This window comes from Ochotona curzoniae, unplaced genomic scaffold (genome assembly GCF_017591425.1).
Source record: "Ochotona curzoniae isolate NIBS_2020 unplaced genomic scaffold, NIBS_Ocur_1.0 contig_1302, whole genome shotgun sequence".
NCBI classification, from domain to species: Eukaryota; Metazoa; Chordata; class Mammalia; order Lagomorpha; family Ochotonidae; genus Ochotona; species Ochotona curzoniae.
This window is the reverse complement of record NW_024465035.1, coordinates 18,348,746-18,366,587: the sequence shown is the minus strand read 5'-3', so window position 1 is coordinate 18,366,587 and position 17,842 is coordinate 18,348,746. Positions and strand designations below refer to the sequence as shown.

Here is a 17,842-nt window from a genome sequence, read left to right as displayed (position 1 = left end):
ACAACTTTTTAACAATCCTTTCAGTAGTACTTGGCCCTTAAAACTATATCAAGATACACTCTGATAGAAATAAAATTGTTTTAAATTTTAGTTAAAAATTACAATCACTTAACATGACGTACACAAGATATCCAGAAACATTAAAATTAGATTATAAGATAATCTTTCTCACCCTTTCTCTTCCAACTGCTGATAATGAACGAAAAGTAGAATGAAAGTCTAACCACTTCAGACATTATTAATAGCATATTTCATATGGATCATATATATACAGTACATACTAATAAAATTAACCAAATGTCTCAAGAGAGAAAAAGAAATGTTTCTATCAAGACAGAAAAATTTATTCATCTAAGAGGTTTCAGAAAAACCCAGTGTATGAGAATAAACAAGACAAAAGGTAGGAAGAAGCAAGAAACAGATCAACTCAGGATTACACAAAACACAACTCACTGGGGAGACTAAGGGACAGAAACGAGTCGCAGATAACTACCAGACACGTGGGTCTCCACATCACGTGGCACGAGATACAGAACGTGAGAAACACAGGTGACTCGAGCTTACATGGAACGCACCTGCACACTCTCAAGAGACACTCACATTCCTCAGAGACACTGCAAGTGGCAGGGCAGGCTATGTCAAGGACCTTGTTTTCCACCCAAGGTTGGAGATGACCTCCAGGGTGACATAGGCGGCAAGGTGGTTCTGGTCATGGCAAGCTGAATCCCCACCCAAAGAATGCGTAACTGATGAGAATCCCTAACTTACAGGTCAAATACTTCAGAAGATGAACTTGTTATACTTGTAGAGAATGATAGTAAAGTTTCCAGTCGAGGATGGCCCAAAGCCTTGGTCCAGGTGCTGTGAGCAATTACTGAATCAGCAGACAGAAAGCCTCTGCCTGCCTAAATGCATAAAACCTAAAATGAATGCACCATAAAGAAGCCACAATTGAGTTAGATGTGTTTACTGTGATTTTAAACACTACGCAATATACACGTTATCAAATCTCCCTGGAATACCATAAATGTAATGGCTTCTAAGGAAAAGTGGAATTAGTTTAGACACAGGGGCAGGTGGTTAGCCCAGCGGGTAGGCTATTGCCTGGGACACCCACAGCCCGTCCCAAGGGTCCCTAGTCAAGCCCTGGCTCCAGTTTTGCTCTAGCTTCCTGCTAATGTGCATCTTCGGACAACGGTGGCTCAAGCACTTGGTCCCCGGCAGTGCACGTGGAACACCCAGACTGCGTTGCAGGCTCCTGACTGGGCCTGGCCCAGAGCCCTGGCAGCTGCAGAAACGTGATGAACCCACAGACGGAAGACAGCACTCACCTACTCTCTGCCTTTCAAATGAAACGCGAAAATAAATTTTTCTTAGAGGATAAAGATGAAAAAAAGATGTAAGCTTTAATTCTAAAAATAAGCTTCATTGAGCTCAAGAAACTTTTAGTAGCATGATACCAGCAGGGACTTCCAGAGGAACTGGGGGTCCTGCAAATTTAACCATGTCAATGGAGATTCTTTTTCTACACAATTAAATGGAGGAAAATGGGTGTCCTTTGGAGAACAAGGAATGAAAAGCAGTCAAAAGTAGCTGAATCGGGGCTTTATAGCACATGCCTAATTATTGCCCACCAAAATTCTCTCCAAATTGCCTTTATTTCTTAAGAGAAATGTGTAGCTCTCTCTATGGAAGCCCTCCCAGACACTCTTCTGCTAAAGCTTTGGCTAATTTTCTCAAAACAGTCTCCCAATACACCACTTAATATGACAGACCTCTGTCCTCTAACTCTGCCTTTTCAAATAAATATTCATGATTTGTACTCAAAATGTCCGACCTTGAGTCATCCAGAAAATAGTGGACTAATCAAAGACCCTTTGCTTAGGAACACAGGATATGCAGGGCATTTTGTAAAAGGCATGCATCTTTATTTTGTTTTGAACTCTGACAATAATCCAGAACTCCTCATTCCTGGAAGAGTCCAAATACTAATGATCTGGAACCCGAAGAGAATCAAATTTCTTTCAGTAGTTGATCTATAACATTTCCTTTTCAACTTCAGGATAAATATATATATATCACCTAAAAGAAATGCTGTAAACCTTATACACACAAGTGATTTCTTTGACCCACAGGCACTGCCTCAGCAAAAGCTTTAAGTTAACATCTTAGCTTGCAACAGGCTTTACTATCACTACTGCTAAAACACAACCCCTTTAGGAGTTTGCCATGGTGGTACATAAGCCTAGCCTTGTGCTTCCCAGTACCAGCATCCCATCTGGGTGCAGGTTCACGTCCCGGATGCTCCACTTCTGATCTAGCGCCCAGCTTACGGCCTGGGAAAGCAACAGAGGATGGCACAAGTCCTTGGGTTCCAGCACCTACAAGGGAAATTCCTGAGTCCTAGTTTTGGATCAGCTCAGCTCTGGTCTTTGCAGCCATCTGGGGAGTGAACAAGAGACAGAATCTCTCTCTCTCTGTCTCTCCTTCTGCCTCTGTAACTTTGACTTTTCAAGTAACATAAATAAATCTTCAGAAAAGAAAAATCTCCTTGTTAATTCATAAAAGCGATTCAATTTCATAAAGAAAACCTAAGTGCTGAAACTGAGGAAGACCATAGCCAACACCCACCAGTGCTTCAGTGACAACCTTCTGAAGCTATTTTCACAATGGGTCTATGCAAATATACTTACACATATTTTTTTCCTACAAAATAGGATGACACATTATATTCCTGTGTGCCACTTTTTGGGGGGGGACTCCAACACTAAGCGTGCAAAATTAGGCAAGTTAACAAGTCTCCTGGGCCTCACTCCTTTATCTGTACAAGAGGAATAAAGTGGTGTCTACCTCAGAGGTCAAGGTGAAATCAAATAGTCTGTGTAAGACACCAAGCAAAATAATGTTAGGCATACAGTCAGGAACCAATAAACGTTGGCCTCTTTTTGCAGCTGCATAATTACCAAGTCCCTGATAGAACTTACTTAACCAGTTCTCCGGCGCGGAACATTTATAGTAGCTAGCTTTTCATCAATTACAACACTGAAAAGGGGAGTGGGGGGAAATCCATGCGGTTAAAGTCACAATACATCATCCTTTTTCTCAGAACAATTTCTAGAAAGGGAAGGCTGAACCAACAACTGCAGGATGTATGCATGTCTAATCGTAAAGGATTCAACTTCACTGCTCTGCCCATTCCCTTGCGGTCTTCATCTCTACCTGACATCTAAAGTGCCTTGGTTCCTTAAAGAACCTCCACTGTTTACACTTTAGTCATCACTGACCCCAGAATAAACAAGCCACCAGGACCCCGTCTTTGTCGAGCACAGCTCTACTCCACATGAGCTGAAAATCTGCAGACAGATTCAGTTTATATTTTCAGAATACACACAGTGTGGTAGCTACTTCAAAAGATAAAAGCATTCAAAGACTGCAGCCACTTCCTTAAGTGTTTTTTTTTAAAGAAAGAAAGAAGAATCTCTTTTCCTGGAGCTGTAGGCAAGAACCAGAAAACCCCAAACTCAAGAGAGATTCGCTCCATCAGGTGGGATCCGAAAAAGGTCAGTAAGAAATCTAGCCGAAACCGTCATTCTCACTCTTTGCGATCCCACGCTGCTTGCAACATGCTTAGGGCTTAGGGGACTGTCTCTACCGAGAACACACCCCCCTCTGCCGGAAACACATCTTAGACTCACTGTGCACCAGGCAGGGGCAAAGCCTGAGGACAGGCATCAGGCCGGCCGCTCTCACAACGTTCGGCTCAAGTTGTGCCAAGGGACACCGACTCGTGACAGCCCCGGGCACTCTGCACACCGGGCATGCCGCCACCACTCCTGCCAGCCAGCAGCCTGGCCCTCACCCCCGGCACCCGAGTTTGGAGGCGGGAGGTGGGGGGTTAGGGGGACGGTGATTTCACAGTCCTGTGGGACCCCGGCCAGTGGACACTCCAGCTCAAGTTGAGGAGATGCCTGTCATGCAGGTCAGAAACTACCCCCGACTGCCCTCCCTCCAGGGTTGGGGGTCAGGAATCATGCCAGGGTAGGAAGGAGGCCCTGGCACCCATCCTCGGGTCACGATCAAAGGTCAGATGGCACGAGGGCTCCTGCCACTCCTTCCAGGACCCTCCTTCTGGGGTTGGGGAGAAGCCGGGTCAGGGGTCACAGAAGATCCCAGCTCGGTCCACGCTCTGGAAGGGAGGCCAGCGGCCGGAGATCGGAGGTCGCGGGAGACCACCCAGCATTCCTCCTTCCCTCCCCGGCTCCCCTGCGGGGCCTGCTCTGGGGGTTATCCGGACACCGGGGACGCCGACAATCCAGGGCCACCGAACCTGAGTGGGAGCCAGCGCCTGCTGCAGCTGCTGCTGCTCCTCGCTGATCTTCTGCTTCAGTTTCTTGAACATGGCGCAGCGCGGGTGGGGGGGTCCTCAGCGTGTCCGAGACCCCAAGTGGGGCGAGAGCCCGTGCAAGTCCCGGGCCGGCCGCGGCGCCCTCGGCTTCTCCCCTACACCAGGGACGGCGGGGGCCGGACCTCGCCGCCGCCGCCGCCTCCTCCCCGGGCTCGCGGGCGGATCGGCGCACTCGCCCTGCGGGTGTCGGCGTCGCCGCCGCCGCGTCTCCTTCTTCCGGGTGCCCGCGGCTGCCCTCGGCCCCCCATGCAGCCCCGGCGGCGGCGACAACGGCAGCAGGTGAACGGTGCGCCCAAGGCGCCTGCGCGGTCTACGTGGAGCTCGGCCGGGCCGCCCTACGGAAGGCCGGAGAGGACACGGCCCGTGTGGACGGCGGCACATGCGTGCTGGGCCTTCTCGGAGACAGGTCCGAGCGCCGCACGGATGCTCACCTGCCTGCAGCGTGGGCGCTGGCGAGGGGTCGGCTGGGGAGGGGCGGCGAGCGCAGCCAGCCTGGCAGGCCCACCGTGGGGGGAGCGCGTGGAATGTGCAGGAAGGGGCGAGTGGGGGAGCGCGTGGAATGTGCAGGAAGGGGCGAGTGGGGGGAGCGCGTGCGATTTTGCAGGAAGGGACGTGGGGGGAGCGCGTGGAATTTGCAGGAAGGGGCGTGGGGGGCGCGCGTGGAATGTGCAGGAAGGGGCGAGTGGGGCCCGACGCGCTGTGCGCCCTTGGAGCCTGACCACCCCCGCGACCACCTACGGAGGGGACGCTGTGCATGGTTTACACTGGATACAATAAACGGAATTTTATTCTAAATAGCTTTGTTACAAATATCTTCGCTTGAGACTGGCACAGTGGCATAACCTGCTAATCCTCTGCCTGCTCCGCTTTCAATCCAGCCCCCTGCTAATGTACTGGAAGAGTAGTGGAGGATGGCTCAAGGCCTTGGGCCTCTGCTCCCAGGCAGGCTATTGGAAGAAGCTCCTGCTACCCAGCTTTGAATCAGCTCAGCTCTGACTGTTGTGGAGTTAGGAAAGCTGGAGGACTTGTCTCTCTGTCTTTCCTTTTCTGTCTCTGCAACTCTGACTTTCAAGTAAGATACATAAATCTTTAAAAATAAGATAATATTAAAAAAACTCAATGGGCCTGGAGCAGTACCCTAGTGGCTAAAGTCCTCGCCTTGCACACACAGGATACTATGTGGGTGCCAGTTTCTGTCCCTGCTACTCCACTTCCCACCCAGCTCCCTGCCTGTGGCCTGGGAAAGCAGTAGAGAACTGCCCAAAGGCTTGGGACCCTGCACCTGCATGGGAGACCTAGACTAAGCTCCTGGCTCCTGGCTTTACTCAACTCGGCTCCGGCTACTGTGGCTCCTTGGGGAGTGAAACAGCGGATAGAAGATCTTTCTCTCTGTCTCTCTTTCACTCTATAAATCTGACTTTCCATTAAAAAGAATAAATCTGACTTTGTAATAAAAATAAAATAAATCTTGCCCATCTTTTCTACCTCTGAGCATCCCACTGGCCACCTGCTGGGTTGCCTGTGAAGCTTCCCCAGCTCGACTTTGACCTTGCTTGGCTCAGCCTTCTCCACCCAGGCCAGGAACTCTGGCCTTCTTCATGCTTTGCCTGAAGCAGAGTTGCCCCACCTCTCCAATCTTGTCGCTGTGGTGCAAGTCACTTAGCCCCACCCACGTGTCCAGGTGCGGTACTTACTAACAGGAAATTACACGGAAGATTTTGCAGGTAGCAACACTGGTTGCTAGGAGCTACGGGGAGGAAGAGAGGAAATTGTAAACATAATTCTGCTGTCTTCTGTAATTTTTTTAAGGTAGCCCTTGTAATTTTAGAAAATTAAAAAAGTCCCAACCACCATGTAACTTTGTTTACCATAAATACACAATTTTTTAAATTATTATTTTATCTGGAATTCTGGACATAAGGCCCCTTTAAGAACAGGTGGCAAAAGTTCAAGTCACTGAGCAATAGTTACCAGAATCAGGTTTGTTTCTCAATTCCGAGAGAAGAAACAAGTGCTCCACACTTGAGATCTCTCGGAGGGGAGCTGTTTTGGGGTGGTTCCATGGAGGCAGGAAGAAGATGGGGCAAAGGGGTGTGGAGTGTGGGGGAGCCTCCATGCAACCAAAGTCCCTCCCTCCGCTTGTCCAGGCCGAGCTGCATCCTGGGCTTGGAAAGGCCTTCTCCCCTGACAATCACCCAACACACCAGTTGAGCAGCTTCCGGAATGGACACATCCGAGGACTGGCTGCACCAGATTCAACCTCCAGGAAAACCTAGCGTCACCCTGCTGGACACATGTCTGTCTTTGGGCCTTCCCATTGGTCTCTCAAGTTCAGTCTCATTCTCATGGTCATGAAACCCTTGAAGCTGATGGATTTGAACCCATGACCACACACACTCATGCAGGGTTCTGAATAGATACTGTGCATGTATTTTAACGGGGCGGGGTGGGGGGGTGGGCTCATGTTTTATTTCAGAATTACTCTACAAAAATTATCCTCGTGGGTCAGCGCAGTGATCTAGCGTGGTAATCCTCTGCCTCGCCATCAGCTCCCACGTGGGTGCTGGTTCTAGTCCCAGCTGTTTCATGTTCAATGCAGCTCCCTGCTTATGGCCTCGGAAAATAATGGAGGATGGCCCAAGTACTTGGATCCCTGCACCCACATGGGAGACCTAAAAGAAGCTCCTGGCTCCTGGCTTCAGACCAGTTCAGCTGTAGCTGACATGACCATTTAGAAAGTGAATCAGCAGAGGGAAGGGATGTGTGTGTGTGTGTGTGTGTGTGTGTGTGTGTGTGTCCTCTCTCTGTAACTTTGCCTTTTAATAATGGTCTGCAACCACCATCTATGACAACTTAGCGACTGACCTGAGCCAGGACTGGTTAGGGAAGCAGCCAAACGCTGTAGCCAACCTGTCCCCAGGTGGATCAGATTCTCCAGTGAGACATCTGCCAGCCTTCTGCACGTGGTCACCAGCACTGACACATGGTGACCAGCACTGACTCACATGTGGCTTACTGACACCAACCCCAGGAATACTCCTGTGCAAGGAGATGAGTCGTCCCCTGCAGCCTGCCCTTCGGTGCGCTCTGCAAACGGCATTTCTGCAACTAACCAGCAGCCAAACTCCTGCCTAAGTGGACTCGCGCTGTGACCTGACAACCTTGTGCCAAAAGCAGCATGGTGGGTTGGAGGGGAGTCAGGTGCTGTTGCCTGGAAGCAGGGTGAGGCATGGTGACTTCCCTCCCCTCTGTGCTCATTTCAGGAAATGAGCAGTTGTAGAAGAGGGAGAGGGAAAGAATTGGGGGGGAAGGAATTTTCAAAGCAAAAATTCGATAACATCAGATTTGCAAGGGGACCTTGCATATGCGTGGGAGACCTGAAAGAAGTTTCAGACTCCTGGCTTCAGATCAGCTCAGCTCTGGCTGTTGTGGCCATTTGTGGAGTGAGCCAAACGATGGAAGATCTTCCTCTCTGTTTCCATTTTTCTGTAAATCTGCCTTTCAAATAAAAAAAAAAAATTTAAATCTTTTTAGAAAGAGCTCTACAGAAAGACCTTTAAGGCTGATCATTTGTAAAACCCGAGGAGACACAAGTTTGTCGTTTCCATCAGCAAAGCAGGACTGCCCCTTGACAAGCATGGGCAGAGGCACCGTGTGCCAGGCCCTTAGATACCTGATTGCAGAATCCAGCAGGACCAGTCTGTTTCCTTGGTTTCTGGCCATAGCTGGGCTTACCACATCCCCAGCCACAGCCCAGTCACCTGCGCCTGAGCCCCATGCCAGCTGCACAAAGGTGGCACCTGACTGGCTCTTGCCCCACAACCTTACATCACAATGGATGGGGTGACTCTATTCAGCAGCAGGGACCTAGTTCTCATCATGGAGCTCCAGTTTCATCTGCAGGATCACCTCCCCAGCATCCCACGTGTCCCAGTCACGTGGTCTTGGCCAATGTCTACCCGTGACTTCCTTGGCTGGTGCACTGTCTCCTTTGCCAACTACAGATTTGCTCTTTCTCTCACGGCACTGGCCACATCCCTGGGTTTTGCTCAACTTCGATGTCTACTTTTCCTACCATGGTTATTGCAATCATTTCAAGAGGCTCCAGCAACGACTTCCTATTCTTTTAAGTTCTGGACAAGAGACAAATGTAAGAAGTCAGATGGACAGCGCAGATCCATTTTACTGATTTTAAACATTTTGAGTTGGAGTCAGCGCTGTTCGCACAGCAGGCTAAATTTCCACCTTCGGCATTGTCACCCTGTATGGGCACTGATTCAAGTTCCAGCTGCTTCATTTCTAATCCAGCGCTCTGCTGATAATCTGGGAAAGCAGCAGAGGGTGATCCAAGGCCTTGGACCCCCACATCCATTTAGAAGACGTGGATGAGACTCCTGGCTCCTAGCTTTAGATTGTCTCAGCTCTGGCCATTGCAGCCATTTGGAGAGTGAACCAGCGAGTGGCAGATTCTTTCTGTCTCTTCTCTATAACTCTGCCTTCGAAATAAAAATTTTAAAAACCTTTGAAAAAAGTCTGACAGAGAGAGAGAGAATCTATAGGCCAAAACAGTAACAAGTGATGAGCTATTATAGACTGAAGCCAGTGGCCTGGACTCCCATCTGGGTCTCCCTTGTGGGTGGCAGAAAGCCAACTCTTGGGGCTGTTATCCAATATCTTTCCTGCGAGTAGGTGAACAGGAAGCAGGATCAGAAGCAGAGAAGTTTGGATTCAACCCAGGAACTCATCCATGGATCACTTGTAGGACGTAAGTGTTATGCCAGACATCCACGCCTAAATTTTATAACTGGAAATAGTGATGTGGGAGTAAGTGGCTTGTTGGGTGGCTCACGCACTTGTGAATGATTTTCACTCTGGAATTAAATAAGCTGTTCAGCAGATACAGACCCGTGGCCTGCTGCCCAATGCTGTGCCCTGATGATGGTCCAGGGGCTTAGGTTGGGAGTAGGCTGCCAGTACCAAGTCAACATCATCCAGTTCCCAGGGATTATTGTCCATAAACCTCATTTGCTAACTCAACTGGCTAGTTCCAGAAGTGCATACTGAGACAATGAGTCAAGTGCTAAGTTGTTCATTTGGGAGACACACAAACACTAGTAGGAGGGGGAAGTAAGACAGTTACAGAAAAGGAAGCCGAGTAACAGAGGCATGAATATGAGCCAGCCAAATACCATGGGAACAACAGAAACTCCATCTTGACAGAGAAATCTGGCAAACAGTATAGAGTCACATTTAGATGTCCCACTGAATCTTGGTCTTTATCCATTTATTTCCTTATATAAAATTTATTTTAATGAAAAGGCAGAATTACAGAAAGAAGAAGAGTCAGAGGGAGAAAGATCTTCCACCTGCAAGTTTACTCCCCAAATGCTTTAGTGGCCAGACTCAATCCGATCTGAAGCCAGTTCCTGGTTCCAGCATAGCCCAGTGACAGACATTTAGAAGGTAGAGCAGATGGAAGCTCTCCCTCTGTCTCTTTCTTTCTACCTCTCAAATAGAATGCAAATTGATTCTTTTTTTAAAAAAAAGATTTATTTATTTATTGGAAAGTCAGATATACAGAGAGGAGGAGACACAGAGGGGAAGATCTTCTATCCTATGATTCACTCCCCAAGTGACCGCAATGGCCGATGCTATGCTGCCCCGAAGCCAGGAGCCAGGAACTTCTTCTGGGTCTCCCACACGGGTGCAGGGTCCCAAGACTTTGGGCCATCCTTGACTGCCTTCCCAGGCTACAAGCAGGGAGCTGGATGGGAAGTGGAGCTGCCGGGATTAGAACCGGCACCCATATGGGATCCCGGGCGCGTACAAGGCAAGGACTTAAGCCGCTAGGCCAAGCCGCCGGGCCCGCAAATTGATTCTTAAAGATTTAAATTATTTGAAAGGCAAAGTCACAGAAATGTATTGAGAGTCCTTTCATCCTCTGCTTCACTCCCCAAATGTCCACAAGAACCAGGGCTGGTCTAGGCCAAAGCCTGGAGCCTGAAACTCCATTGTGGTCTCCCATATGGGTGCTAGACCCAAGCATTTGGGCCACCCTCTGCTGCCTTCCCTGGCACATTAGCAGGGAGCTGGATCGGAAGCAGAGCAGCAGGAACTCGACCTACGCTCTGACATGGGTTGCCTGCATCACAAGCCATGACTTGACTTGTTGCTCTGCAATGCTTGTCCCTCCACGAACTTTTTTGACATTCCCTCCCACATGCCAAACATTTACGGGATAATTTTGGGGAAGGAGAAAGTGACGGAGGGAGGGAGATGTTTTGTGTTAGAATTATCTTTGGATGCTGCGAACCGCTAACTTACACCTGGGGACCAGAGACTCCCCGAATGGTCAGTCCCCCTTGCAGTGGGGAGATGGTCTCTGACCGAGCTGCCACATGTGTCCACACTTGCTCTAATGCTTTCGGTGGTATTAAACCCACAGGGGTGCCTATCAGTGTACTGAAGCACGCAATATTCATATAGCTTTCAGCTCCGCTCTGTCAATCCAAGATTCCTAGTATGACACCTTATGAAAAATAAATGCGTGTGATCATGGCTCCCACCTTGCCCTGCAGAGTAACACATTCAAAAGCCATCTGAGATGCAGGTATGTAGTGTGTGGGAAGCAGAAACTGGGACTACTACTTTTTTTAATGCAACATAAGACCTCAGGGGAGTCTTACTGGCATCTGGGAGGCAGCTGCTACGGACAGGCCATTTATCTCCTAGATTCCACACGGAGTCTGTTTGAAAGCTCTCTCTCTCTCTCTCTCTCTCTCTCTCTCTCTCTCTCTCTCTCTCTCTCTCTCCCCCCCCCCCCCCCCTCACTGATACCAACTGCCAGCAGGCAGAAAGCTTGGGCCAACGCAGACTTTACACCAGAGCAGAAACTTGTTGCTGAGAAACCACACGTTGATTGCCTTGTACGGATGGTGAATGACTTGTTTTCGCTGGCTGCTCGCTTAACTTCTTCTCAGGATGTGTAAAAAATACATAAATAAACAAATAAAAGTTGCACACGAAATGTGCCCGAAATAAGCTGGTTAATCGTGCCTTCATTGCTGATACTCCATCCTAATTACTCCTCCCTCCTCCGTCCTGGCACTTGTGATCCCTGATTCCTCAGCCTCCCAAGTCACTTGCATCCAAATCCTTGCTTCATGCTGTGCTTTTTTTTTTCAAACTGTCTTAAAGATTTATTTATGTATTTGTTCGAAAGGCAAGGTTTCCAAGACACACAGAGCGATTGTCCATGTGCTAGTTCACTCCCCAAATGGCCGCAATGGCCAGAGCTAGGTCAGCCAGAAGCCAGGAGCCAGGAGCTTCATCCAGGTCTTCTGCAAGAGTGGGAGGGACAGGTCATTCCCACTGCTTTCCCAAGTGCATAAGCAGGGAGCTGAACAGAAAGTGAGACAGCTGGGACATGAACCAAAGGCCTGTGGGATGCCAACGTTGCAGGCAGTGGCTTAACACTGCAGCCCAGTGCCAGCCCCGTACTCCATTCCTAAGGAAACCTGAACCACAGCAGGTAAGATCAGGATAACATTATTAGAAAAACATCAGAAATGTAATTTACTTACAGCACAGGTGCTGTAATGAAGAATGCACATGTGGAGGGGCAGCGCAGTAGCCTAGTGGCTAAAGTCTTTGCCTGGTCAGACAAAAGCCTTTAGGCTTTCTCAGTTCCGGTGCAGCAAACCTCAAATCTCAGACCACTCAAGCATCGCCCTTGGAATGTTCTTCCTCACATTGGGGTCTCTAGAGCAACATCAAAGACTGTCCCTCACCCCAGGGCGGTGATGTAGTTTGACAGCAAGGAGCAAACTCCCCCTGAAGACACAGGAGCTACTAGCAGGAGGTGTGTACAGAGCCACATCCAGGGTACCCGCTCCCCCAGAGTCTGCGAGCATTGGCTGCTAACACTCCTGAACACTGCCCCTGCCCCCAGGGAGGCCATGGCACTCAGGAGGGTTACTGCGGACTCCCTCCACCTGCAGAAGCGATGCTAACATGGTACATGAGACACCAAACCCTTCCCTCGAGATGGAACCGCCCTGTACTCCATTGGCGCCATGGATGGGCGGGGAAGGGGGCTCTCACTGACACCCACCTTGTTTAACGGTTTCCTTCACAACCCTGTGGGATTCTCCGAGAACACTCCACCCACCCCCATGCAACCATATACACCAGAATCCCCATCTCAGACGTCAGATGAAATCAGGTCATGAAAGGAAAGATGGAGGAACTGAAATAGTTAGATCGGGGGGGGGGGGTAGAAAAAAAGATTTGAGGAACTAAAATGCACGACTACCCTCAAGTATTTAAAAAAAAACAGAAAAAAAAGAACTTGTGTAAAAATTAAATTTAAGCAGAATTTGGCTCAATGTCAGCAAGGATGCGCTAGCAATCAAAATTGTGTGTGTAGAGTGCATTGCACATGTTATTAGAGTGGGGTGTGGAGGATGGGGCTCCCTGCCTTGAGTGCTGCCCCAGCCGGGCTTCCTAAGGGACCCTGGACAACAGAGAGTACTGGGTAATGCAGCACGGGGCTGAGCCCTGAATGAGCCCTGTCACAAGCTTTCATCGGGTACAAGCACTGGTTTCTGCACCAGGAGCAAGCATGCGGGGAGCCAGAGCAGCAATGATTCAGCTGTTTGTCCTGGCCTGTGAAAACATCACACCAAGGGCCCGGTGCAGTAGCCCAGGGGCTAAAAGTCCTTGCCTTGCACGCACCAGGATCCCACATGGGCATGGTTTCGTGTCTCCACAGCCCCACTTCCCAACCAGCTCCCTGGTTCTGGCCTGGGAAAGCAGTCAAGGCCAGTCCAAAGCCTTGGGACCCTGCACCTGTGTGGGAGACATGGAAGGTGCTCCTGCCTCCTGGCTTCAGATGGGATCAGCTCTGGCAGTTTCGGCTGCTTTGGGAGTGAATCATCAGACACAAGATCTTCCTGTCTCTCCTCCTGTCTGTATATCTGCCTTTCTAGAAAAATGGATACATCTTAACAAAGAGAAAACTTCAATGTGGTGGGAACAAAAGCTCACCACAGAGCCCTTGGCACTTGCTCTCTGTCTAGTCCACATTTTCTTTCTGTGTTCAGTAGAATGGCCTTGTCCCTGCTCCCTCGGAAGAAGTGCATCTCCCCAGGGCCGCTGTGCAGGCTGTCCCCCAGGTGAGGTCTTCAGGTGAGCCTGCTCTCCTTCAGTGCGTTGATGGTCCCTTAACGGGGTGATAGATGCTGGGAGTGTTTCTTTGTGTCACCTCCAAGATTGGAATGTACTGGGTGGGATCCAAACATCCACCAGCACTGAAGGGAGTACTGACCCTAGATGACAGGTGGAGGAGGGTGGAAACCAGAGCCCTTGAACTTCAGTCTAAATAATGGGATTATCAAAAGAACTCCATGGAGGCCCTTCCCAGGTGATCTGATTATGTTTATAGGCTCCGGGGAACACATGCCAATCCAAGGAGGTCACTGTTGGCAGGCCCTGGGGGTTTCTCCAATGAACTCACAGGGCAATGTCTGCTTCTACACAAACTACCTCCAGGTGGAAAATACCAGGGATGGGGGTGAAGCTATTCACAGCACAGGGATGAAAGGCATAAACAGATGCAGGGAGTGGGTCACCCCCCCCCCCCCGGTCTGCTTTGGATGGTGCCAAAGAGTGACAAGCAGATGAGCCAATGAGAAGAGCCAGCGGGGGTGGGCGGAGTCTAGGTGGCAGTTAGGCTGTCAGTTGAAGGGAAGCCCCGCCCCTTCTGCTAAGCCCCGCCCTCTGGGGTATATAAGGCTGTTGCCAGGGCAATGAGCTCGGATTCTCTCTGAGGAAAGTGAAGGCCAGAGCAGGTTTCTGTGCTGCCCAGCTTCCCAGAGCATCCTGCGAGCATCCTGCGAGCTTCCAGCGAGCATCTTGCGAGCATCCTGCGACTTTGATTCCTGACACGGACTGACACAACACTTACTGGGGTGAGTGGGCCTGTCATCTGTGTTCTGGATATTCCTGCATTTTGGAGAGAGGCTCTCCAGTAAGCCTCAAACACACACACACACACAAACACACACACATACACGCACATACACACACATACACACACACAAACACATACACACACTCACACAACCAAAACACACAAACACACAAAACAATACAAACACACACACAGCCTCCCCCTAACCCACCACAGCCCCAACACCGCAGCCTCAGCCTCAAAATCCAATTCACGGCCCCTCAGTTGTACATTTGAACACAGGCCAAAGAATTGCAGCTTACTTCCTGTAATAATGTCTTTCTCAGTGAAGACTAGGGACCGCTCCAGTTCCTCTGAAGGGTCCTCCAGGCGTGATTCCCCAGACATCAGACCAGCATCGCCCAGTGAATCTTTCGGGTATCCCAGTGAACCCTTCACTGTGCGAGAATCCCCCACAGAAAGCCCCACAGGTGCCAACATTTCCCCAATGGCTACACGTGACCTGTCATTGTCACCAACACAACCATGCACATCCATACCAAACTCTTCCCCTTCTGGCACCTCCTCCCCGAGGACACCAAATTCTGCAGTGTCATCTGCAGGGCCATCCTCTGAGTCCTCAGGGGGCTCCACCATCTACGACATGCTCACACTTCCCTTAACATGCAGCTCCACCCCTCCTGGTGGGGAAAGTCCCGGCTCCCATGAAGAGCTGTGCAAGGACTTGGACGACCTAGGCAGCATCCCACACCCACCTGGGGTTGCCCATAATTTCCCAGGACTCTCTACCCAGTCTCCTGACGCCTCAATGGACCCCCACAGTTTCTCACCCATGGCAGCTGGCTACTCCCCAACTATGCCCACACTTCTGCCTGAGTCAGACAACCCACACCATGGGATTCCTGCCAACTCAGGGAACTTAAGGTCTCCCAGCCCCTTGTGCATCACTCTGTCTTCCACCTCATCCTGCTCCTTGAGTAGCAGTTGTATCATTGTGGAGGAATCAGCCCCCCTAGGAGAGGGAGCTCCTAGTGTGGCAGGAAATTCACCCTGTTCCTCTCCCATCAACCTTATCTCACCACAGTCTCCTCTCTCGCGCAGCTGCTCCCCTATCCTCCAGAGATTTCTCCGCGAGGTCAATAACCAGAGCCAGTTGTGCCTCGAGGAGAGGCCAGGCTCCCTGGGAGCAGGAGACTTGGCCCTCATGTCTACCATGGAGGAGTCTGGGGTTCCATCTCAATGTTCTTCTGAGGGCACACCAGAGCCTGACTCCACAGTCTTCACCCCTCTCATTCCTGCCTTGATGGGTCCCAATGACCCCTTCACTGTGCGAGCATCCCCCATAGGAAGCCCCACAGGTGCCACCACTTCCCCAGTGGCTTCATGCCACATGTCCTTGTCACCTGCACAACCATGCCCATCCATAATACATCCCTCTCCCCCTTCTGGCACCTCCTATCCTACGACACCAAATTCAGCAGTGCCATCACATGACCATTCAGTGGCACCTAACTACTACCCAACTATGCCCTCACTTCTGCCTGAGTCAGACAACGCACAGCATGGGATTCCTGCCAACTCGGGGAACTTAAGGTCTCCCAGCCCCTTGTGCATCACACTATCTTCCACCTCATCCTGCTCCTTGAGTAGCAGTTGTATCATTGTGGAGGATTCAGCCCCCCTGAGGGAGCAAGACCCTAATGTGGCAGGAAATTCAGCCTGTTCCTCCCTCATCAACCCTCTTCCACCACTGTCTCCTCTCTTGCGCAGCTGCTCCCCTATCCTCCAGAGATTTCTCCGCGAGGTCAATAACCAGAGCAAGTTGTCCCTCGAGGAGAGGCCAGGCTCCCTGGGAGCAGGAGACTTGGCCCTCATGTCTACCATGGAGGAGTCTGGGGTTCCATCTCAATGTTCTTCTGAGGGCACACCAGAGCCTGACTCCACAGTCTTCACCCCGCCATCCCCTCACAGTCTTCCCTTAATGGGTCCCAATGAACCCTTCACTGTGCGAGCATCCCCCATAGGGAGCTCTAAAGGTGACGCCACTTCCCCAGTGGCTTCACGCCACCTGTCATTGTCACCAACACGGCCATGCCCATTCATAATACATCATTCTCCCCCTTCTGGCACCTCCTGTCCTATGACACCAAATTCTGCAGTGCCATCCCATGACCATTCAGTGGCACCTAACTACTCCCCAACTATGCCCACACTTCGGCCTGAGTCAGACAACCCACACCATGGGATTCCTGCCAACTCGGGGAACTTAAGGTCTCCCAGCCTCATGAGCCTCAGTCTCAGTCTGTCTTCCATCCCATCCTGCTCCTTGAGTAGCAGTTGTATCATTGTGGAGGAATCAGCCCCCCTAGGAGAGGGAGCTCCTAGTGTGGCAGGAAATTCACCCTGTTCCTCCCCCATCAACCTTATCTCACCACAGTCTCCTCTCTCGCGCAGCTGCTCCCCTATCCTCCAGAGATTTCTCTGCGAGGTCAATAACCAGAGTCAGTTGTGCCTCGAGGAGAGGCCAGGCTCCCTGGGAGCAGGTGACTTGGCCCTCATGTCTACCATGGAGGAATCTGGGGTTCCATCGGAATGTTCTTCTCAGGGCACACCAGAGCCTGACTCCACAGTCTTCACCCCGCCATCCCCTCTCATTCCTCCCTTGATGGGTCCCAATGACCCCTTCCTTGGGCGAGCATCCCCCATAGCAAGCCCCAAAGGTGACGCCACTTCCCCAATGGCTTCATGTCACCTGTCATTGTCACCAACACAACCATGCCCATCCATAATACATCACTCACCCACTTCTGGCACCTCGTACCCTAGGACACCAAATACTGCAGTGCCATCCCATGACCATTCAGTGGCACCTAACTACTCCCCAACTATGCCCTCATTTCTGCCTGAGTCAGAAAACCCACACCATGTGATTCCTGCCTACTTGGGGAACTTAACGTCTCCCAGGCTCATGAGCCTTAGTCTCAGTCTGTCTTCCACCCCATCCTGCTCCTTGAGTAGCAGTTGTATCATTGTGGAGGAATTAGCCCCCCTAGGAGAGGGAGCTCCTAGTGTGGCAGGAAATTCACCCTGTTCCTCCCCCATGAACCCTCTCCCGCCACTGTCTCCTCTGTCTCCCAGCTTCTACCCTCCCGTCCCAAAATTTCTCCGTGAGGACAACAACCAGAGCCAGTTGTGCTTAGAGGAGAGGCCAGGCTCCCTGGGAGCAGGAGACTTGGCCCTCATGTCTACCATGGAGGAGTCTGGGTTTCCATCGGAATGTTTTTCTCAGGGCACACCAGAGCCTGACTGCCCACTGTTTACCTCGGTAGCCTCTCACTATGTCCCCTCATGTTCCAGTGCCACATCTGCATTGGAACCCCGATGTTCCTCTCCTATTGCCCCTGGCCCATCACTGCCTTCCCTCTTCCTATGCCCCATCTCACACTGCTCCTCCCCAAGTGACT

General features: G+C 50.7%; 1 protein-coding gene across 2 annotated transcripts in view; it reads right to left on the bottom strand.

Moving 5' to 3' along the window:
- Window positions 1-4,645, bottom strand: part of GOLGA4 (golgin A4) — a 92,277-nt gene extending 87,632 nt beyond the window's left edge. Inside the window, exon 1 of one of the 2 annotated variants that reach the window (XM_040964746.1) lies at window positions 4,328-4,645. In XM_040964746.1, the coding sequence (XP_040820680.1) occupies window positions 4,328-4,399 (72 nt within the window). In that variant the 5' untranslated portion in view covers window positions 4,400-4,645. The remainder of the gene's footprint in view (window positions 1-4,327) is intronic. The other variant, XM_040964737.1, reaches the window with a different exon arrangement.
- Window positions 4,646-17,842: the final 13,197 nt, after the last annotated feature.